Source organism: Bombina bombina, chromosome 1 (genome assembly GCF_027579735.1).
Source record: "Bombina bombina isolate aBomBom1 chromosome 1, aBomBom1.pri, whole genome shotgun sequence".
Lineage (NCBI taxonomy): Eukaryota > Metazoa > Chordata > Amphibia > Anura > Bombinatoridae > Bombina > Bombina bombina.
In genome coordinates, this window is record NC_069499.1 from 367,003,878 (window position 1) to 367,029,553 (window position 25,676).

The 25,676-nt window shown below is 35.6% G+C and overlaps 1 protein-coding gene across 1 annotated transcript in view; it reads left to right on the forward strand.

The window, feature by feature from the left end:
- THSD7B (thrombospondin type 1 domain containing 7B) overlaps positions 1–25,676 on the forward strand; it is a 1,177,597-nt gene that overhangs the window by 483,973 nt on the left and 667,948 nt on the right. The window contains 1 exon segment of the mRNA XM_053712541.1: positions 784–887. Within this exon segment, the coding sequence (XP_053568516.1) occupies positions 784–887 (104 nt within the window).

Genomic DNA, 25,676 nt, shown 5'->3' on the forward strand with positions numbered 1-25,676 from the left:
TCGATTTGGAGTTTGATAAATATGCCCCTTGGTATTCTTTGTTGAAAGCTAAACCTGGATTGGCTCACATGCTAATTTCTAAGCCCTTTAAGACCGCCTCTTATCTCAGTACCTTTTGATAGTTTTGTACATCTAGACTGTGCTAGTTCATGTGTGCCATATATATAACATTGTGCTCACCCCTGTGGAGTTACTTGAGAGTCAGCACTGATTGGCTAATATGCAAATTTGTCAAAAGAACTGAAATAAGGGAACATTTTTTTCCACCTAATAATAATAATAATAATAATGATAATAAATACTTAGCCAGCCTAACTGAAGGACAGACCATCACTTACCATTGCAGATATGTGCAGATACAATAAAACTAAGCAAGGCTTTCAGTGTTTTGTTCTAAGTGGAATGGGCCCTTCTGTGTTGCAGTAAAGGACAATATTGTCAGATTTATTAATCTGCTTCTCTATTTTTTTGTGCAAAGCTACATCACTGGTATAGGTTCAGATAAGGACACAGGCACAAGCGCATACATACAGGTACATACACACATAAGCCCACATAGACACATGTGTATGCACACAGCTTTTATAAGCAATCCTGCCATAATGGTATTTAATGACTTTATGCTGTGTGTTGGAATTCAAATTAAAGGGTTCATTATGGACTCAAATTTGTGCCCCGCAGTAAACCTGAGAGCAAACACTGTGAGCAAAATGTTACTAGATAAATTGCTACTTTAATTATTGCTATATTTTAAACAGTTTGACTGATATCTTCTACCCACAGGTGGCAAACCCACAGATGGGGTCGGTGTGTGCTGGTGCCTGAATCTGTGACACAAGGAATAACAGGAGCCACTGAAACTTGTAGTCCAGGCCTGCAATCCAGAGGTAAGATCATTTTTTTACAATGTGGATTTATATTTTAATAATATTTATATTAAAATCTTACTTCCCTTTTTTTTAAAAAACTTTAATGATTCAGATTACATACTTAGTTTCCAATATTCTTTTAAAGTCAAGTTTGCTTTGTTCTCTTGGTATTCTATATTGAAAAGCTAAACCTAGATAGGCTCATATGCTAATTTCTAAGCCGCTGAAGCCCACCTCAGTGCATTTTGACAGTTTTTTTTACAGTTAGACAGTGCTTGTTCATGTGTGCCATAGAAAACATTGTGCTAATAAATGTGAACATCACACAGGTAAAAATTGTATAAATATAACAGTGTTGGTTATGCAAAACAGGGGAATATATAAGTTATTATATATCTTTTTAAACAATAAATTTCAGTGTAGACCATCCTTTTATTTTTATCAGATTAATCAAAAAAATTACAGGCCAACTAATTAATTATAAGAATAATCATTAGTTGCAACCCTACTGTCTATTACATGCAGTTATATGAAAATTGGTGTATACTGTCCCTTTAATTATGTGTATATAATTTAGAAAAGGCTGCTGCTCCTAAGGTGACTGACAGTGAGTGAATCAGTGAGATCATGATGATGATTCTAATTGTCACCTCTGGCTATCTATAATATATATATATATATATATATATATATATATATATATATATATATACACAGTACTTTTTTGTATAAGAAAAGGTGCCGGTACTCAAATAAAATGTGTCGGTATTCATTGATTTTTGATTGACATTTTCTGCTTAGTAACTTTGAGTAAAGCAAAGAGACGAGATTATTTATAATATTTGATGCATTTTGCAGCCCCACTTGTGAAAACTAGAGTATTTACATGATAATTACAAATATGAGTTGGCAGAGGTAGGGGTACTCAGTACCGGTGAGTACCACCACAAAAAAGCCCTGTATATATATATAATATTAAAAAAAGAGAGTAGAAGATAAGAACAGAAGAGCGCATCCATGACTCAAGGTAAAAAGTTTAACACATTTATTGAGTGCACACAATCTATTGCACTTACAAGAAGTAAATAATAAAATGCCTTGGTTAAAATGCCTTAGTTAAAATCAATTGAAGTGCGGCTCCTGGTAATTTAGCAGGTAGCGAATACTGCTCTTACTATGTCACAATCTCCCACCTCTACGATTGCAGGTTTATAGTAAAAGCCCTTTCTTTTCAAAAGTGCAGAGTCAATAGTAGACCATCCTGTCAATGCATTTTGTTTGTCCTTTGCACACTTTTTCAAGACATTGGGCTCCATGTACTAAGCAGTCAGCGAGCTACCCGCAACAAATCTCGCGTCAAAACTCGCAAACTGATATGTACAAAGTCGTCAACTATGTTCAAACTCGCATCTTTAAAATTGCGAGCGTACTTATCCGCCAAACCTCGCTACCTCTCCATTTTTCACTGTAATTAGACACATTTGACCACCAACTCGCCAAAAACGAATGTACTAAAAAATCTATTTGTCCGCTCGCTACAATTTCCGCTCCCACCTCGTTATTTTTGCCTCGCCACCTTTTAGGTGGCGGGCAAGGTACAAAACAATAGGAAAGTCAATCTAGACGCCAGTCTAGACATATATAAAAGGCAGTAATATCAGCATTGTACAGCATAACTGGCGTCTAATTTGTCTCTCATTTCCATGTACATAAATTGCGCCAAATTTGTCGACTGTAATTAAAGAGTAATCTATATTTTAAATTTGTATTGTATAGTTGTCAATCTTTATAATTATTTTTATATTAATATTTATATATTATCAGATCCAGATGAAGCCATATCCAAATTGTAAATAAATATTACAAAAATAACGCTCTGTTATCACTCTTCAAAATTTTTTGAACAATAATAAAGTTGTTTAGATAAGTTGAACTTTTAAAGGAGCAAAATTCTATTCCCGCGACTACTATGATGTTCGTGACACCTTGCATGTCACATGTTAATAATTGGCCAGACAATTCAACTGAAAGTTAAGTACATCAGCTTAGTCGCGGCGAGCGAGGCGTCAAATTTATCAATAATCCGCCACTGCTCGCGGCGGGCTAGACTTGTCTATTTATTGGGGGATTATTAGTACATAGTGACAGCGGACACCATTTCGCCTGCGGCGAGTAACGGCGAGTTTATCCGCGTCTAAAATGACGGTTGAATTGACGGCTTAGTACATGGAGCCCATTGGATATGGTAGATCTACCATATCCAACGTCTTGATAAAGTGTGCAAAGGACAAACGACACGTGTAGACAGGATGGTCTACTATTGACTCTGCACTCTTGATTTTAACCAAGGCATTTTAACCAAGGCATTTTATTATTTACTTCTTATAAGTGCAATAGATTATGTGCACTCAATAAATGTGTTAAACTTTTTACCTTGAGTCGTGGATGCGCTCTTGTGTTCTTATCTTCTAGTGTACCTAAGCCTGAGCACTCAGGTGCTCAGTGAATGAGGAATCTGCACCAATGACTCACAGCAAAAGGGAGAGCTATTCATTCTATAAGAGCTGAAACGTTACATTTATAAAATCTACTTATACTCCCAGAGTCACGAATGTGAGCTTTATAAAGTGGGTCTTTATTATAAGATTATAATAATAAGATCTCCAGAAGGATTTCATGATTGGGATACCTATCTGGTTTATGTATTAACATACTCAAGACTATATATTGTGTAGTTTATACCCATTAAGGGAATATAATACTCCCGGTATTAAATATAAATTTGTGTCTATTATTGTACTTGTCTGTGCGAAGCTTATATTTCTGTGTGGTTTATTAAAAAAGAGAGGTGGACAAATCGAAAGAATCAAAATAAAAAATGAAAAACTACTGGTATCACAATGAAAAAGATCAAAAGCTGCTATAGTAAGAAATAGATGTGATATCCGGCCCATGTCAACAGTAACGTATCATGTTCTCTTCTTTATATATATATATATATATATATATATATATATATATATATATATACAGGTGGCCCTCGGTTTACAACGGTTCAATTTAAGCCGTTTAGAATAACAACCTTTTTTTTCAGTCATGTTACTGCTATTGAAAAGCATTGAGAAGCAGTGCATTGATTAAAATAGCGAGTAGGTGGAGATGTCCGCTTGTGTTGCAGCAAAGATATGCAAGCCAAGCAAGCTGAAATTAATTTGTGTAACTAGACCTGAGCTATCGAGCAGTTTTCAAAGGAACAAGATCTTCCTGTCTATAAATCAGTCCAGATTGAAATGCATAGAAAGAACTGTTTGCAGAAAAATGCAAGTGAAGTCTGTGTTGTGCAATTATTTTATTAGGTTTATAATGCTGTTTAGCAAATGTCTTTGTTCATTTAACGTAGATTAATTATATATTCTATGTTGTGTGACTATTTTATTAGTTTTATAATGCTGTTTAGCATTTAAAGTCTTTATTTCAAAGCTTTAAAAATAATGTATTAGGTGTTACTTATGCCAATTTTGTGAGGGGCCTGGAACCTAACTCCCTCACTTCCCATTGACTTACATTATAAACTGGGTTTCAATTTACAACGGTTTTGATTTACAACCATTCCTTCTGGAACCTAACCCCGGTGTAAACTGAGGGCTACCTGTATATATATATATATATATATATACATATATATATATATATTATATTTTTTATATATCATATTGAATTAGAGGCCTTGAAAAGCCCCGACCCCAAGCCACACCCTCCACACCCCCATTCAACAAGTGTCCAGGAATCTTCAGTGCAAAAGGTGGCAACCCTATCCGCAGCACATTATATACATACTGTATATATATATTATTATAAAAAGGTGCTCTCTGCCTCTTGCACACACTAATATAAAAAGTTCCGTCTGTCTCACATGCATATAGACCCGCTCCACAATACCTTATATAAAGAGATATACATTATACTGAGGTGCCCTTTGCCTCTTGGCTCACACACATAACCCATCTGCAGTTCCTTATATACAGATATATAATTTTGTAGATCGTTATAAAGAGCTTTATATTTAGCTGTAATAAAGATATATAAAGCCCCCTGAATGAGTTAGAGAGATTCAGCCGTCACCTTATTACAGAGACCTGTCAAGACTGTTGGAGTGATATGTAATGATATATTACTATTGGAAGCATTTAATTGTTAGTATACTCTGCACTTATAAGGATTTGTAATGAATAACTGATTTATATGATTGTAAATGATATTTCTAAACATAGTCTTTATTTCTGTAATACTTTTCTTACTGCATAATAAATATACATATTATAGTTCATTTTCTCTCTCTCCGTTCTTTCTTTTATTGCACAAACAATTTCTTGTATAAGAAGTGAGGCCATTCTACTTATATAACATTGGAGTTTGGTGCCCTGGTATTAAGAATACAGAATAACCATTCTCTAAGACACTATAAGGTGGGAAAGGCATAACTTATTGCAGTTCCTTCTGTCTTACACACACAGCCCCCTCTCCAGTACGTTGTATACAGATATAGAATATTTTATCGAGGTTACCTCTGCCTCACGCACACATCCCTCTCCCTAATAGAGATCTATAATATTATAGAGAGGTTATAGAGGTTTCATCTGTCTCACACACACAGTACGTTATATATAGATACATGTTCTTAAAGATAGGTTCCCTCTGTATCGGGGGGGGACACTGCCAAGTCTCACTCTCAAAATCTTACTTTACTTGCATACATATTTCAAAAACAAGTTAATTGGCCTCTAAACCCAAAATCTTTCATTCATGATTCAGATAGAAGATACAAATTTAAACAACATTACAATTTACTTCTATTATATATTTTGCTTCATTTTTTTAGATATCCTTATTTGAAAAAAAGCAATGCACATGGGTGAGCCAATCACATGAGGCTTCTATGTGCAGCAACCAATTAGTAGCTACTGAGCATATCTAGATATGCTTTTCAGCAATGAATATCAAGAGAATAAAACAAATTAGATAATAGAAGTAAATTAGAAAGATGTTTAAAAATGCATTCTCTTTCTAAATCATGAAAGAAAAAATGTGGGTATCATGGCCCTTTAAGTTTTTTATGCATATTTGAAATCATTACATTCTATGTTTATGATTCAAATTTGGTGAAGGAGTAAATGTGTTCACAAATTCTAGTATTGCATTGTGAATTGTTTATAAATATTTGTTTAACCCCTTCAAAGGGATTAAATACATAGTTAAAGTCAGCACCAAAGCAGCAATGCATTACTGGAACCTAGCTGAACACATCTTGTGTGTTGCTACCAATAACAAGCTAGCTCCCAGTAGTGTATTGTTACTCCTGAGCCTATCTAGGTATGCTTTTAAAAAATTATACAAAGATAACAAAGAAAATGTAATAAAAGGAGTGCATTGAAAAGTGTCTTTAAATTGCGTATTTTGTGTGACCCATAATAGTTTCAATTTGACTTTCATGAGAAAAAAAGATTATTCTGAGTGAGATCACGGCAGAGAGAAGCCCAGGATGGCAGCCACGTATAGGGTACGTCGCTGGTCCTTAAGGACATAAAGACCAGCGTTGTACAGGGTGCAACGCTGGTCGTTAAGGGGTTAAAGGCTTGACAGACTGAGAGCAGTGCGGCGCGCAGCGTAATGATGCAGTTGTGTGCACTCAGTGTGTCCTGCCTCATTCATAAATTGATGTTATTATTCATAATGCTGGGATATGTTACCCACAAGGTTATGCTATTACTATGGGCTCCATGTACGAAGCAGCGAAAGCTGCTCCGGAGCCTTTGCGGGGCAGGTTCGCATATGCGAGCCTGCTTCCCGCAATGTAAGAAGCAGCGGTCATTAGACTGCTGCTTCCTACACCCTACGCCACCTCTTAGGTGGCGAAGCAAAATCACAGAGAGCACGCTCGCTCTCGGTGATTGACAGCCCCTTCAGTCGCGTGATTGGTCGTGCGATTGAAGGGGCGGGCATTACACACTCCGATGAGTGTGTAATGATACATACGGGCAAGCGGATAAACAGATCCGCTGCCCGTGTGTAGCGGAGGCGGGTGGACAGCTTTGCGAGTTAAGAAGCTGTCCGCCCGCCGTTTAGTACATGGCGCCCTATGTATATACTGAACTCAAACTCCTCCTCCTGTTTATCTATTATCTTTTCATTTATTTATTAATTATCCTGTACCTAATGGTATTATGCACTCATGTTATACGCTCAAAAAATGTAACCAGAAGTCCCCCTCCCTCCCTTCCATTACTGTTTAACCATTCTTCTTCTCTTTAAAGATTGAGATATCTTAGCCTCGGTCTAATTGACAAATATTTTTGAAAGAGGCTAGAAGTATTAAATGTCAGTATATAACAGGGGGTGATAATATGTGCCCTAATGGGATATCCGATTAAGTAACAATGAAATATTGAATCCCATGAATCCCATGTTATGCTTAATCTCACAGCTTAATGCAATTAAATTTTAATTGAACTGGCTGTTTAAGGACACGTATGTCTATAAGTAAGGCAGAGCGCTGCCGAAACACGCAAGACAGATCATGCTTATGCTGTTTCTTTAACTTATATACTGATGTATGCTTTTATTCTCCAATAAACCCATTTTTGAATATCTCTAAGAGACTCGCCATTTTTTTTGGTGCTATTGTATATATGAATGTAACTGTAATTTTAAATGTATTTATGTTGTCTTTAGTGAAACTTTTTTAAACTCACTACCCTTTATGCAAGGTTTTTCAGTTGCGTTAACCAGTGTAAAATGCAATCGTACTCTTGCGGTGTCCATTTACTTTCAACTTGTAACACAAGCGCTATTTCTGTTGTGTGTAGAAATACAATATCGCTTGTGTGCAACAGTTAGCACCTCACTTGTAATCTAGCCCTAAATCTGCTAATTTCCATCTCTTATTTTAAAATAAAGGGCATTTAGTGGTGCAAACATAGTATCAATTATTTATTACATACTGTAAATAAATCCATGTGTGCAGCCCTATAAGCTAACTGGCCTGATTATAAATATTGTGATTTCTATTATTGTGCAGTCAGTCTATAGCCTCTATTTATCGTATTCAGCATTACACAAGAGCTGCTGGTGCAACGCCGCCCCCTGCAGACTCGCGGCCAATGGGCTGCCAGCAGGGGGTGTCAATCAACCTGATCATACTCGATCGGGTTTATTTCCGGCGATGTCTGTCCACCTGCTCAGAGCAGGCGGACAGGTTATGGAGCAGCGGTCTTTGTGACCGCTGCTTCATAACTGCTGTTTCTGGCGAGTTTGAAGACTCGCCAGAAACACGGGCCCACAAGCTCCGTTCGGAGCTTAATAAATGGGCCCCTGTGTCTCTGAGTGCTTAAAGCATTGTATGAAACTTGAAAAATAAATCCCTACTTTTAAGCAAAATAAACTATTTTTTTTAAATGATTTGGCCATATTGGCATAATGTTTAATTCAACTTGTGAATGATATTGATATAAAGTTATGATTTACAGCTATAGAAAAAATACAGTACATGTAATTCAAATATATAAAACATGTTCATCACTCTCCCCAGTCAAAATAAATTAGCTTTCAGTGGCTATAGAAACCATGTAGAAAGTTTATTTCTGTGTTTGAAAATGTGTAGGAATAATTACAAATGGTTATTGTTTGTATTTAAAGAGACATAAAAACCTTTTTTTTTCTCCAAAATTAGCGATAGCACTGTAACACTGATATCTGTCAGGAATCCCTGAATAACCCTTTACATGTATATATTGTTTTTTTAGTAGACAACCCAAAGTATTGATCTACGCCAATTTTGGTATTTTTCATGATCACTCTTTAACCTCCAAATGTGATTCAATAAAAAAAATCAGTAACTTATTCACAAACTTTAGGTTTCTCACTGAAATAATTTACAAACAGCTTGTGCAATTATGGCACAAATGGTTGTAAATGCTTGTATGTTGTGTCTGAATAATAAAAGAAAAATTGTGTTTCATGGTCCTTTAATGTGTTTGGTTGGAAGTTAGCATGTATGGCTCTATGATAGGGAACCCGGTATAATGGGGCCTTGATATGACACATGGAACTATTGTCATTGGGCCATGCGATGTACTTAACTCTTTATTTAATGCTTTATGAGTTGTATGAGTGTCATCTGTTTGGTTTGTTGCATTTTATATTTGTGTGTAATCTGTACCTAGTGGACCTTGCACCCTGGCAAGTCTGGAGTTAAGTGTCTGAGTCTCTAGATGTAGCAAAGTAAACACATATATGTGATGTATTTTATTTTCTGTCTTTAGAAGGTAAAGAAGTAGTTTTCAGCATCTTTTTAGCTGTCAAGTTAGTTATGAAGGAAGCATTTGATTTGAAAACCTTCATAAAATTAGAGAAACCTGCAATCTTTTATGGCATTCATAGTAATTTTAAAATGGATTTTAAGATATAACAGTATTATTCTTTGTAACACATTGAAGTGCTATATTTGTACTAAAGGGACTTTTTATGGAATAACAACACATTTACATTCTTGAAGACTTACAGAGAACATACCAGGAATAGTTGATTAGAACATTAAGGGCCAGATTATGACTTAAGCCTTAATTGCGCATGAATTAAGATTTTTGCACTCGGGTTGTGCTTGTATTATAAGTTTAAAGTAAACTGTTTTCTCTCTCATGCTAACGTAATGAGTGCAACAATCCAAACTTAGAATATTGTGTGCGCATTCCCCCATAAAAGTCAATGGAGAGAAAAAAAGTGGGAAAAAACTAAAACCCCACTCTTGCGCAAACACAATAGCATATTCTCACTTGCACTAACCCGCAAATAACAGATTATTTTCTATGTATTCATAAATAAATATTTCTACATATTTCTGATGGTATTTTGGTACACTAAATTTGTATACCTATATATATTATCTATATATATATATATATATATAAGATGCTCAAATACCAGAGTATTGCAGTATGCAGTGATACCTTTTTTTATTGGACTAACATAATATTTCAAAGACAAGCTTTCGAGAGTTTTCCTCCCTTCCTCAGGTCTAAAGCAATACACATATATATATATATTTATATATATATATATATATATATATATATATATATATATATATATATATATATATATAATAACAATCCACGAACCTGCACAACGGAGCACACTAAGAAGATCCTCCCGGTATGCAATGTATGCACAGTAACGGCTCAAAGGAGAGTGGGCGGGATTCAAAACCCCTTTTATACAGAGGGCTATGGCAGCTAATCCCGGCGTGTCTGTTCCTCACGCTGCTAACAACAAGAATCCATATAGAAAAAGCGTTCTTAGCCCACAGCATGTAAAAGATGAAAAAGTTTATTGGAACATCTTAAAAACAAGTAAATAATCCTGAAATGGACATCATAAAATCCAGGTTGTGATGCAGGTGCACAGAGCAGACATGTTTTGTGCTCCAACAGCACTTGTTCACTGCTTACCTGTGCACCTGCAAAGACCTGCCTTTTAATCAGTAAATCTCTTAAAGTTATATTGTTCACATTTGCAACCTGTAAACACTTTTTGTGATAACTGGTATTATTATCATACCTTTATAAGAAACTCTGTTTAGTTAATATATAGCATCATGAAACAGTATAATAATAGAGCACATTATGAATTATAAAGATTGTTAATAGCATAAATATATAGTATATCTTCTTAAATTTTCTTAAACCTAAATTGAGGCTTATTTTTACAAGCTTAACAATAAGGTATTATACAAACAGATCAAGATCTCTCCTTTTATTTAAGGGTAAAAATCCAAAAGATTTCTCTCTTGTCTAGGCTCATTTCCCAATTACCTCCTCTTCTCAATACAGGAACACAATCTATACCTTGCACTGTAAGTGCACTGACATCTGAATTATGGAGATCCCTGAAATGTCTGGCTACAGGGGTATCTGATTCTTCATCTTCTATACTATGGAGGTGCTCTAGAAATCTCTCTTTGAGAGGTCTTTTAGTTTTACCAGTATATTGTTTGGAACAGAGTTTGCATGTGAGGAGATATACTACATGTGTAGTTGAGCAATTTATTGAGAAATCGATTTTATGCTGATTATGGGTTACAGACGAGGTCACCATATCTCCCTCAGTAACAAAATTACATTCTATAAATTGGCCTCCTACACTTAAAAAAGCCGTTTCTTCTCTGGAGCCAGCTCTTGTTGGACATAGGCTTAAAATCAGATGGGGATAGATAATTAGAAAGAGTCTTTCCTCTTTTAGGTATAAAACTACAGCCATCTTTCATAATTTCTTTTAGCATAGGATCTGAATATAAGATGGGAATAGAGTCTAACAATATTACATATTTTGTTGAACTCCAAACTATAGTTGGTAATGAATTTCAATTTTTGATCATTCCCATAACCTCTGCTTGAGCTCTTCTTGTATTCTAAAAATTCCTCTCTGGGAATGTTATCTACAATATGTTTGGCTTTAGATAGAACATCTTTTGTATAACCTCTACTTTGAAGCCTTTGTAGTGCTAGAGTAGCCTGTTTGTGATAATCTCCTTCAGTTGAACAATTTCTTTTTATTCTGATCAATTCCCCCTTAATAATTCCTTTGACCACATGTTTTGGATGACAAGAATCATATTTAAGAATTGTATTGCCTGCTGTTGGCTTTCTAAACATAGTAGTATTAATGCTATGTTCATTCTCATCAGTAGTAAGGGTAAAATCAAGGAAATTAATGCTAGATGTACTGTGTTCACTGGTAAACTTAATACCATATTCATTAATGTTTAAATATTGACAAAACTTTTCAGCTTCTACAGCGTCCCCATCAAATATAAATAGAAGATCATCTATATAGCGAAAAAATGCAATAATCTGATGCTTGAATGGATTTCTATCTCCAAAGACATGGGACAGCTCCCACCAACCCATAAAAAGGTTGGCGTATGAGGGGGCAAATTTAGCCCCCATAGCTGTCCCACACCTCTGGAGATAGAAATCACTCCCAAACTTAAAAAGTTGTGAGTAAGCAAGTATTCTATTGCTTGTATCAGAAAAGTTTTTGTAGCTGAATCATAATCACTATAGTGATCAAGAAAAAAATTGATGGCTATTATACCATTCTCATGTTGTATGGATGTATATAAAGATGATACTTCCACAGATATTAATCTATATGTTGATTTCCAATAGATATTTTTTAACTTTTCTTAGTAATGCAGTAGTGTCTTGTATATAGCTAGGTAAGTTTTTTACTTATGGCTGAAGAAAAGAATCAATCAATCCTGATAGTGGTTCATTTAATGAATTGATATTTGCTATAATTGGCCTACCTGGAGGCGATATGGGATTTTTGTGTATTTTTGGAAAATAATGAAATATGGGAATAACAGGAAATTGTATAATTAATGTGTCTTGTACAGATTCATTAATAATGTTGTTATATCTCGCATATTGAATTGTATTCAAAAGCTCATCTTTAAATCTCTTAGTGGGGTTATCTCTCAATTTATAATATACATTTATGTCATTAAGTTGTCTCATGGCCTCGGCAATGTAGTCTCGCCTGTCTAAGACAACTACATTGCCCCCTTTATCAGATTGCCTAATAATTAACTCTTCATTATCTGTTAGGGACTTTAGTGCTTCCTTCTCTGCACATGTAAGATTAAATTTATGTTTGCATTTAGTTTTAATTTTGTTTTTATTTTTCTCATCTAAAGATCTTAATTTGTCCTCTATAGATTTTTGAAAAATATCCAAAATGTTAGGTCTTGTTTGTATCGGATAAAATAAACTTTTGTTTTTTAAAAGTTTCAATGAGATCCCCTCTTTATCTGGTAAGCCTATCTTATCTACAACATTTTCTTGCTCAAGTTTTTCAAGATCATATAAACTACACCAGTCAGAGAACTCAAAAGAGTCTACTACTGGGTCATTGGTGCTGGCAACAGTTTCACTAGTAATATTTTCCTGATCTTGTTCTAGATCTTTATTGATGAAAAAATGCTTACGTAAAGTAATCTTGTGCACAAATTTGTTAATATCTAGTATAGTTTCAAACACATTGAAGTGACTAGTAGGAACAAAATTAAGTCCCTTAGATAACACAGCAGTTTCTGCCTTGCTTAGACTTTTGGATGATAGATTGATCACATCAGAGTTCATGCATATTTCTTCTGAAAGCTCTGAGATCTTGTTGCATACGATCTTGTTGCATACGTCTTGCGTACAGCTCCCCTCTTGATTTTGTTTCCTCCTGGATTGGTGGTACAGCTTATTCCTTCTTTTTCCTCTTGCCCCCCTGTGGGTTTTTTTCTTCTTCCTGGGGTCTGGGATTGGTGCATCTCATTTTTTGATACTTGGGATAGAGATTCAGACTCAGATGTTAAGTCTGTTGTTCTTAATATGGAAGGTATACTTATTTCCTCAATAACATCACCATCTGAAGAATGAAATTCATACTCAGTGTCTGAAAAGGTTACTGTTTTCCCTTTTTCATCTGATTTCTTATTTTTATTGAAATTGCAAAAATGCTTAGGTTTTATTTGATCTTCCACACTCCACCTGTATACCTGCTTTGATTCATAATCTTTCTTATCATGCATCATCTTTCTGGATTTAAACTGCCATAATTCTTGTTTAAATGTGTTCATATTTTTTTTAAACTGTATATCATACTTTTTGAAGCCAGTGTCTCTTTGATGATTTTAAAGTTTCTCTTGAATATCCTTTAACTCTATCAGTAGATCTTTCCTTTGTTGTTTTTTATATTCTATAAGAAGATTAATCAAGGCACATGAACCTGCATCTAAGATGTTGTTCCATTTTGTAATAAATTCTTGATCATTAACCATAAAAGAGGGAAATTTCTTTATTCTTAATCCCCTAGGTATACTTTTTTCTTGTGTGTATATCAAAAATGCTTTGATATCCAAATCCAATTTAATATCTTTCTTTCGTAGTGTATCAATATCAAAGAATAAGCTATCAAGAGTATGCACTATACACTCATTTGTATCACAGGTATCATCCTCAAAATCTCCCAAAACATATGATTGCTCATTTTCTTGTTATACACAAAAAATGTATTGCATTAAGAATGTCCCAAATTCAATCATATATATTTAACCCACCTCGTCTTCAGCTGTAAAAATCAAACATGTTTTTTTAATACTTCAATATATTGAATGTCCAGTAGATATGGCTTGTTTACCTTAACTCCCGGACTAACAAGTCCCGATCTTAGACGCCTGAGTCAGCTGTTTTCACAAGGTGTACACATTCTGTTATTTCACCTTGTATTGGAAGTATGCTGCACCTTCACACAATCACCTGTATATTCCTTGAGAAAGGGTGGAGTCTCGAAACCCGCATCGGAATCACTAAGATGCCAACACCTGTTAATGTTCGTGTTGTTTGAGCCACACTTCAGGATAGCGGTGAGCGGTATTGGCGAATAAGGTGAGATTGGAGCAATTTGGCAGTGGTCCATTTCCACACCGAAGGGAACGTCGGTGATAAGTCTCACAATAGTACTCGGCAAACAACTAGACAAAGAATAAGGTAACATAGTTACGTGCTATTTACTATCTGCACAAGCTGCACATGAGATCCTTGAAAGATCCGAGTTACACAATGCATTAAGGGCATGAACTCTGTATCTGGGTAATGTGCAGAACGCGAGATTGGAACTTATAAGGCTGATAAATGTAGTACACTGTGAGTGAAGTGTATAGGGTGTGTGGTTGGATCAGTACTATAGTCAGATCTCACTTTGACATAGCCAATTACACCAAGAGACTGTGGCCATACACATGTCAGCTGTAATGGAGGGCCATTCATATGCACAACATTGATGTTAACATATACAACACCATTGCAAGTATACGCTTTAAGTAATAACGGGTGTTTCATGTGCACTTGGCTCTCTATGAGACATGCAAATTGAGGATTACAAATTTATGTATCAACGTTCTATCATATTATTTGGGGACTGAAACCACAAGAATATTGCTACTGAAACAACAAGTGCCACAATCATATATGGTTTTTCGTAAAATACCCAAGTGATAGTTCTACAAAGTTACAGCATTCAGTAAAGCAGAGCTGAGTGAGATGGCCTGCGTTTGTTAACTTTCTAAATAGCCTGGATCGACTGTTTGCTACATTATCTGCAAAGAAAGAAATTTCCAGATTTGTATAAAGGCTGACAGTTTCGTTGATTACATAAGACATTTTTTTCTCCTTTTTTTTCTGTTTTTTCTTGATACAGGTGGTGCTGGTCTTCACCCCCTGGGGACGCCCTGGGGGTGTTATGGTTATATATTGATTATTTGCTGCAACATTTGTTTGATTTAATTACTGTTTGTATCAGTTCAATATTTTCTGTATGGCATGGATGTGTATGGTGGATGTGTGAATTTGAGTGGATTAACATTTAGACTTTCCTGATCTATCTGTATTGTACAGTGTGAAGCAACATATACAATTAAAAATTCCTTGTTTAAAGATTTCTAAGACTCATTGACTGGGATTTATTGATTTTATATTATTATTGAGTCAGGGACCAGACTCTATCCCGTGCATGAGCATATTGCAAATTAATCTAGAAGGTGGTGCGGTCACTGTTTGATAAATGTATTTTTAATACTTCGATATATTGAATGTCCAGTAGATATGAAAAGGATTAGCTATATATGAAAAATTAAGCTTACAATGATTTGCTTTATAGATATTATATCCAACAAAATCATACCTCTGATGCTGGCATTACTAATATCTGTATAGTGGCTTGTTTACCTTAACTCCCGGACTAACAAGTCCCGATCTTAGACGCCTGAGTCAGCTGTTTTCACAAGGTGTACACATTCTGTTATTTCACCTTGTATTGGAAGTATGCTGTACCTCTTCCTGCAGTCTACGTAGTCCGTCCTCACACACAAGATATGTAGCTCCTAGGCAGGTAAAAAAACAGAGAATATAACAATTCATGAACCTGCACAATGGAGCGCACTAAGAAGATCCTCCTGGTATGCAATGAATGCACAGTAACGGCTCAAAGGAGAGTGGGCGGGATTCAAAACCCCTTGTACAGGGAGTGCAGAATTATTAGGCAAGTTGTATTTTTGAGGATTAATTTTATTATTGAACAACAACCATGTTCTCAATGAACCCAAAAAACTCATTAATATCAAAGCTGAATATTTTTGGAAGTAGTTTTTAGTTTGTTTTTAGTTTTAGCTATTTTAGGGGGATATCTGTGTTTGCAGGTGACTATTACTGTGCATAATTATTAGGCAACTTAACAAAAAACAAATATATACCCATTTCAATTATTTATTTTTACCAGTGAAACTAATATAACATCTCAACATTCACAAATATACATTTCTGACATTCAAAAACAAAACAAAAACAAATCAGTGACCAATATAGCCACCTTTCTTTGCAAGGACACTCAAAAGCCTGCCATCCATGGATTCTGTCAGTGTTTTGATCTGTTCACCATCAACATTGCGTGCAGCAGCAACCACAGCCTCCCAGACACTGTTCAGAGAGGTGTACTGTTTTCCCTCCTTGTAAATCTCACATTTGATGATGGACCACAGGTTCTCAATGGGGTTCAGATCAGGTGAACAAGGAGGCCATGTCATTAGATTTTCTTCTTTTATACCCTTTCTTGCCAGCCACGCTGTGGAGTACTTGGACGCGTGTGATGGAGCATTGTCCTGCATGAAAATCATGTTTTTCTTGAAGGATGCAGACTTCTTCCTGTACCACCACTGCTTGAAGAAGGTGTCTTCCAGAAACTGGCAGTAGGACTGGGAGTTGAGCTTGACTCCATCCTCAACCCGAAAAGGCCCCACAAGCTCATCTTTGATGATACCAGCCCAAACCAGTACTCCACCTCCACCTTGCTGGCGTCTGAGTCGGACTGGAGCTCTCTGCCCTGTACCAATCCAGCCACGGGCCCATCCATCTGGCCCATCAAGACTCACTCTCATTTCATCAGTCCATAAAACCTTAGAAAAATCAGTCTTGAGATATTTCTTGGCCCAGTCTTGACGTTTCAGCTTGTGTGTCTTGTTCAGTGGTGGTCGTCTTTCAGCCTTTCTTACCTTGGCCATGTCTCTGAGTATTGCACACCTTGTGCTTTTGGGCACTCCAGTGATGTTGCAGCTCTGAAATATGGCCAAACTGGTGGCAAGTGGCATCTTGGCAGCTGCACGCTTGACTTTTCTCAGTTCATGGGCAGTTATTTTGCGCCTTGGTTTTTCCACACACTTCTTGCGACCCTGTTGACTATTTTGAATGAAACGCTTGATTGTTCGATGATCACGCTTCAGAAGCTTTGCAATTTTAAGAGTGCTGCATCCCTCTGCAAGATATCTCACTATTTTTGACTTTTCTGAGCCTGACAAGTCCTTCTTTTGACCCATTTTGCCAAAGGAAAGGAAGTTGCCTAATAATTATGCACACCTGATATAGGGTGTTGATGTCATTAGACCACACCCCTTCTCATTACAGAGATGCACATCACCTAATATGCTTAATTGGTAGTAGGCTTTCGAGCCTATACAGCTTGGAGTAAGACAACATGCATAAAGAGGATGATGTGGTCAAAATACTCATTTGCCTAATAATTCTGCACTCCCTGTATACAGAGGGCTATGGCAGCTAATCCCGGCATGTCTGTTCCTCACGCTGCTAACAACAAGAATACATATAGAAAAAGTGCTCTTAGCCCACAGCATGTAAAAGATGAAAAAGTTTATTGGAACATCTTAAAAAAAAGTAAAGAACCCTGAAATGGACATCATAAAATCCAGGTTGTGATGCAGGTGCACAGAGCAGACATGTTTTGTGCTCCAACAGCACTTGTTCACTGCTTACCTGTGCACCTGCAAAGACCTGCCTTTTAATCAGTAAATCTCTTAAAGTGATATTGTTCACACTTTTTGTGATAACTGGTATTATTATCATACCTTTATAACAAACTCTATTTAGTTAATATATAGCATCATGAAACAGTATAATAATAGAGCACATTAGGAATTATAAAGATTGCTAAAAGTCATAAATATATAGTATATCTTCTTAAATTTTCTTAAACCTAAATTGAGGCTTATTTTTACAAGCTTAAGAATAAGGTATTATACAAACAGATCAAGATCTCTCCTTTTATTTATTCCTAAAGGGTAACTAGTTTGTAGGGTAAAAATCCAAAAGATTTCTCTCTTGTCTAGACTCATTTCCCTATTTCCTCCTCTTCTCCATACAGGAACAAAATCTATACCTTGCACCGTAAGTGCACTGACATTTGAATTATGGAGATTCCTGAAATGTCTGGCTACAGGGGTATCTGATTCTTCATCTTCTATACTACGGTGGTGCTCTAGAAATCTCTCTTTGAGAGGTCTTTTAGTTTTACCAGTATATTGTTTGGAACAGAGTAATAATAGAGCACATTATGAATTATAAAGATTCTTAATAGTCATAAATATATAGTATATCTTCTTAAATTTTCTTAAACCTAAATTGAGGCTTATTTTTACAAGCTTAACAATAAGGTATTATACAAACAGATCAAGATCTCTCCTTTTAACTAGTTTGTAGGGTAAAAATCCAAAAGATTTCTCTCTTGTTTAGGCTCATTTCCCTATTACCTCCTCTTCTCCATACAGGAATACAATCTATACCTTGCACCGTAAGTGCACTGACATCTGAATTATGGAGATCCCTGAAATGTCTGGCTACAGGGGTATCTGATTCTTCATCTTCTATACTACGGCGGTGCTCTAGAAATCTCTCTTTGAGAGGTCTTTTAGTTTTACCAGTATATTGTTTGGAACAGAGTTTGCATGTGAGGAGATATACTACATGTGTTGTTGAGCAATTTATTGAGAAATTGATTTTATGCTGATTATGGGTTACAGATGAGGTCACCATATCTCCCTCAGTAACAAAACTACATGTTCTACAAATTGGCCTCCTACACTTAAAAAGGCCTTTTCTTCTCTGGAGCCAGCTCTTGTTGGACATAGGCTTAAGATCAGATGGGGATAGATAATTAGAAAGAGTATTTCCTCTTTTAGGTTTAAAACTACAGCCATCTTTCATAATTTCTTTTAGAATAGGATCTGAATATAAGATGAGAATAGAGTCTCTAACAATATTACATATTTTGTTGAACTCCAATCTATAGTTGGTAATGAATTTCAATTTTTGATCATTCCTATAACCTCTGCTTGAGCTCTTCTTGTATTCTAACAATTCCTCTCTGGGAATGTTATCTACAATATGTTTGGCTTTAGATAGAACATCTTCTGTATAACCTCTACTTTTAAGCCTTTGTAGTGCTAGAGTAGCCTGTTTGTGATAATCTCCTTCAGTTGAACAATTTCTTTTTATTCTGATCAATTCCCCCTTAGGAATTCCTTTGACCACATGTCTTGGATGACAATAATCATATTTAAGAATTGTATTGTCTGCTGTTGGCTTTCTAAACATAGTAGTATTAATGCTATGTTCATTCTCATCAGTAGTAAGGGTCAAATCAAGGAAATTAATGCTAGATGTACTGTGTTCACTGGTAAACTTAATACCATATTCATTAATGTTTAAATATTGACAAAACTTTTCAGCTTCTACAGCGTCCCCATCAAATATAAATAGAAGATCATCTATATTGTGAATAAATGCAATAATCTGATGTTTGAATGGATTTTTATCACCAAAGACATGGGACAGCTCCCACCAACCCATAAAAAGGTTGGCGTATCAGGGGGCAAATTTAGCCCTTATAGCTGTCCCACGCCTCTGGAGATAGAAATCACTCCCACACTTAAAAATGTTGTGAGTAAGCAAGTATTCTATTGCTTATATCCGAAAAGTTTTTGTAGCTGAATCATAATCACTATAGTGATCAAGAAAAAAAATATTTGGCTGTAATACCATTCTTATGTTGTATGGATGTATATAAAGATGATACTTCCACAGATATTAATCTATATGTTGATTTCCAATAGATATTTTTAACTTTTCTTAGTAGTGCAGTAGTGGCCAATTTGTAGAATATGTAGTTTTGTTACTGAGGGAGATATGGTGACCTCGTCTGTAACCCATAATCAGCATTTAATCAATTTCTCAATAAATTGCTCAACTACACATGTAGTATATCTCCTCACATGCAAACTCTGTTCCAAACAATATACTGGTAAAACTAAAAGACCTCTCAAAGAGAGATTTCTAGAGCACCACCGTAGTATAGAAGATGAAGAATCAGATACCCCTGTAGCCAGACATTTCAGGAATCTCCATAATTCAAATGTCAGTGCACTTACGGTGCAAGGTATAGATTTTGTTCCTGTGTGGAGAAGAGGAGGAAATAGGGAAATGAGTCTAGACAAGAGAGAAATCTTTTGGATTTTTACCCTACAAACTAGTTACCCTTTAGGAATAAATAAAAGGAGAGATCTTGATCTGTTTGTATAATACCTTATTCTTAAGCTTGTAAAAATAAGCCTCAATTTAGGTTTAAGAAAATTTAAGAAGATATACTATATATTTATGACTATTAGCAATCTTTATAATTCATAATGTGCTCTATTATTATACTGTTTCATGATGCTATATATTAACTAAATAGAGTTTGTTATAAAGGTATGATAATAATACCAGTTATCACAAAAAGTGTTTCCAGGTTGCAAATGTGAACATTATCACTTTAAGAGATTTACTGATTAAAAGGCAGGTCTTTGCAGGTGCACAGGTAAGCAGTGAACAAGTGCTGTTGGAGCACAAAACATGTCTGCTCTGTGCACCTGCATCACGACCTGGATTTTATGATGTCAATTTCAGGACTATTTACTTGTTTTTAAGATGTTCCAATAAACTTTTTCATCTTTTACATGCTGTGGGCTAAGAGCGCTTTTTCTATATATAGTAACAGACAAATGCACTCTCAGGTCTTTTTTGTGGTGGGTCAACAACAAAATTTATTGACGTTTCGGGGTTCACATGGACCCCTTCATCAGAATGCATGAGACTGAAATTAGCTCATCGTGAGATCTCTCCAGGGAGTGTATCCATACAGCCATGAGTGTGATATAGGGATGTGATCTCCAACTTGATCTCAATTTACGCTTTATCCTTACCTCATTTTGATTGAAGGTTGTTCTTGTGAGTATATATATATATATATATATATATATATATATATATATATATATATATATATATATTTAGGGGTTGTGTGCAATCTTCTCACTATCTAGATATATATTTGTATAAGGTAGAAAAAATCCTATTGGCTGATGCAATCAGCCAATAGGATTGAGCTTGCATTCTATTGGCTGATTGGAACAGCCAGTAGAATGCAAGCTCAATCCTATTGGCTGATTGGATCAGCCAATAGGATTGAACTTCAATCCTATTGGCTGATTGCATCAGCCAATAGAATTTTTTCTACCTTAATTCCGATTGGCTATTAGAATTCTATCAGCCAATCGGAATTGAAGAAATGCCATCTTGGATGATGTCACTTAAAGGAACCTTCATTCAGTCGTCGGCCGTCGGATGAAGAGGATGCTCCACGTCGGATGTCTTGAAGATGGACCCGTTCTGCGCCGGATGGATGAAGATAGAAGATGCCATCTGGATGAAGACTTCTGCCCATCTGGAGGACCTCTTCTGCCCGTCTGGAGGACCACTTCTGCCCGGTTGGGTAAAGACGTCTCACGGTAGGGTGATCTTCAAGGGGTTAGTGTTAGGTTTTTTAAGGGGGGATTGAGTGGGTTTTAGAGTAGGGTTGGTTGTGTGGGTGGTTGGTTTTAATGTTGGGGGGGTATTTGTACTTTTTTTTACAAGTAAAAGAGTTGATTACTTTGGGGCAATGCCCTGCAAAAGGCCCTTTTAAGGGCTATTTGTAATTTAGTGGTGGGTAGGGCTTTTTTTATTTTGGGGGGCTTTTTTATTTTGTTAGGGGGATTAGATTAGGTGAAATTAATTTAAAAATCTTGTAATTATTTTATTATTTTCTGTAATTTAGTGTTTTGTTTTTTTCGTACTTTAGATAATTTTTTTAAATTATAATTAATTGTATTTAGTTTAGGTAATTAATTTAATTATAGTGTAGTGTTAGTTGTAATTATAACTTCGGTTAGGTTTTATTTTACAGGTAAATATGTCTTTATTTTAACTAGGTAGTTATTAAATAGTTAATAACTATTTAATAACTATTGTACCTAGTTAAAGTAAATACAAAGTTGCCTGTAAACTAAGTATTTAGTTTTAAATAGGAATAATTTAGTGAATTGTAGTAATTTTATTTAGATTTATTTGTTATATTTAAGTTAGGGGGTTAATAAATGTAGGTAGGTGTCGGCGATGTTATGGCCGGCAGATTAGGGGTTAATAATATTTAAATAGTGTTTGCGATGCGGGAGTGCTGCAGTTTAGGGGTTAATATGTTTATTATAGTGGTGGCGATGTCCGGTGCGGCAGATTAGGGGTTACGATTTTTATTTTAGTGTTTGTGATGTGGGGGGGGGCTCGGTTTAGGGGTTAATAGGTAGTTTATGGGTGTTAGTGTACTTTTTAGCACTTTAGGTAAGAGTTTTATGCTACGGCGTTGTAGTGTAAAACTCTTAACTACTGACTTTAAAATGCGGTACCAGGCTTGACAGGAGAGGGTGTACCACTCACTTTTTGGAATACTCATAATACCGGCGCTATGCAAGTCCCATTGAAAATATAGGATACGCAATTGACGTTCGTGGATTTGCGGTATTTCCGAGTCTGGCCAAAAAAATGAGCGCTACACCTGTACCTGCAAGACTCGTAATACCAGCGGGCGTTAAAAAGCAGAGTTGGGACCTCTCAACGCTGCTTTTTAACCCTAACGCAAAACTCGTAATCTAGGTGAATTTCTATTGTTTAAAAATTGATAAAGATGATAAAGGTCAACACTGATCTGAAATGCCCCCATCCAAATATGTATCTCCTGTAAACATACAAAAATAACACCTTATTTTAATAGATATAGATGACATAAACTAGTTAACTAATGTATGTATATGTATATATATATATATATATATATATATATATACATATACATATATATATATATACATATACATATATATATATATATATATATATATATATATATATACATATATATATATATATATACAGCAAAATTGTGGCAGGTGTACTCTCACAAACAGTTCAATTTCCAATGCCAGGGTGCTAGAGTAGGGTTCAATCTATGGAAAACAGGAAACAGCACTCACTGGTCTTAACAAATACTGGATTTATTCAGTGACGTTTCGGGGAATACAAGGGGTGTATTCCCCGAAACGTCACTGAATAAATCCAGTATTTGTTAAGAACAGTGAGTGCTGTTTCCTGTTTTTCATATATATATATTTATAGATATATTTATATAGAAGTATACCAACCTGGGAGTGTCTATCACATTAAAATATACAAATAACAGAGGATATAAAATTCCCACAAAAGCAATAAAAGACAGGACAAATATACTTCATTGTTAATTGTCTATCAGAAAGGCTGCAAGGTATATTTCCCTAATAATCCCTTCTGGTTCCATAGACCCCAAAGTCTAATCCAAAAGGTTCTTTACTGCTCATACCTTTTACTTAAAAATATATTCTTTAAGACCTGGGATTCCTTTTCATATGTATCCACATCTGTGCAGTTCCTCCTGACTCTCTGCCTAAATGGGATATTGCAGATCCATTTGTGATGATGGCCACTTTTTGCATGCAGGTAGGCATTTGTATCAGTCTTTTTCCTGAAGAGGCTAGTAATAATCATACAATCTCTGTGTGATAGAGTGAGGTCTAGAAAGGTAATGATATCTGCATTGTGTGACTCAGTGAATTTGAAATTTAGTAAATTTTGATTTACATATTCTGTTACTATTTCTGTTTCTGGTCCTTGCCAAATGATCAAGATGTCATCTAAAAAGCAACACCATTTGACTATATGGGGTGAAAATGGCTCTTTCTTTCATGTAATTGGCAAGAGTCCATGAGCTTGTGACGTATGGGATATACAATCCTACCAGGAGGGGCAAAGTTTCCCAAACCTCAAAATGCCTATAAATACACCCCTCACCACACCCACAATTCAGTTTTACAAACTTTGCCTCCTATGGAGGTGGTGAAGTAAGTTTGTGCTAAGATTTTTACGTTGATATGCGCTTCTCAGCATTGTTGAAGCCCGATTCCTCTCAGAGTACAGCGAATGTCAGAGGGACGTGAAGGGAGTATCACTTATGAATACGATGATTTCCCTAACGGGGGTCTATTTCATAGGTTCTCTGTTATCAGTCGTAGAGATTCATCTCCTACCTCCCTTTTCAGATCGACGATATGCTCTCAATTTACCATTACCTCTGCTGATAACTGTTTCAGTACTGGGTTGGCTATCTGCTATATGTGGATGGGTGTCTTTTGGTAAGTATGTTTTTTTACTATTTAAGACACCTCAGCTATGTTTTGGCACTTTATGCATTTATATAAAGTTCTAAATATATGTATTGTACTTATATTTGCCATGAGTCAGGTTAATCTATTTCCTTCTGCAGACTGTCAGTTTCATATTTGAGGAAAATAAACATTTTTTAAGAATTTTTTTTCTTACCTGGGGTTTAGTCTTTTTTTCAATTGACTACTTCTTGCAAATTGCGGGCGGTATTAGGCCCGTGGGTGCGTCAAATGCTAGACTTTATTGCGTAATTTTTGGCGCGAGAATTTTTTTGCCGCGAAAAATATGTCTATGATGCAACTTCGTCATTTCTGGCGTCATAGTTGACGCCGAAGCCTTACACACGGTTGTGTCATTAGTGACGCGAGTGTGTCATTTCCGGTTATTATTGGCACCAATAAAGTTTTCAGTTACGTTGTGCTTCATACTTGGCACCAAACTTTTTCATTATTTTAATACCCCATTGATGTTTGCCTCTTGCCTTTTTCTCTATCAGTGGGCTATGCTATTTGCATTTTTTCCCATTCCTGAAACTGTCATATAAGGAAATTGATCATTTTTCTTTATATTTTGTTTTTTCTTTTACCTTTTGCAAGATGTCTCAATCTGATCCTGCCTCAGAAGTTTCTGCTGGAACATTGCTGCCTGACATCGGTTCTACCAAAGCTAAGTGCATTTGTTGTAAGATTGTGGAAATTATTTCGCCGAATGTCATTTGTAATAGTTGTCATGATAAACGTTTACATGCTGATAGTGTGTCCATCAGTAATAGTACATTGCCAGTTGCAGTTCCTTCAACTTCTAATGTACATGATATACCTATGAATTTTAAAGAATTTGTTTCTGATTCTATCCAGAAGGCTTTATCTGCATTTCCACCTTCTAATAAATGTAAAAGGTCTTTTAAAACTTCTCATTCAGTTGATGAAATTTCAAATGACCAACAACATAATAATGTATCCTCTTCTGATGAGGATCTATCTGATACAGAAGATCCTTCCTCAGACATTGACACTGACAAATCTACTTATTTATTTAAAATAGAGTATATGCATTCTTTATTAAAAGAAGTGTTAATTACTTTGGATATTGAGGTAACCAATCCTCTTGACGTTCAGTCTAATAAACGTTCAAATGCTGTTTTTAAGCCTCCTGTGGTTTCTCCAGGGGTTTTTCCTATTCCTGAGGCTATTTCTGATATGATTTCTAAGGAATGGAATAAGCCAGGTACTTTTTATTCCTTCTTCAAAGTTTA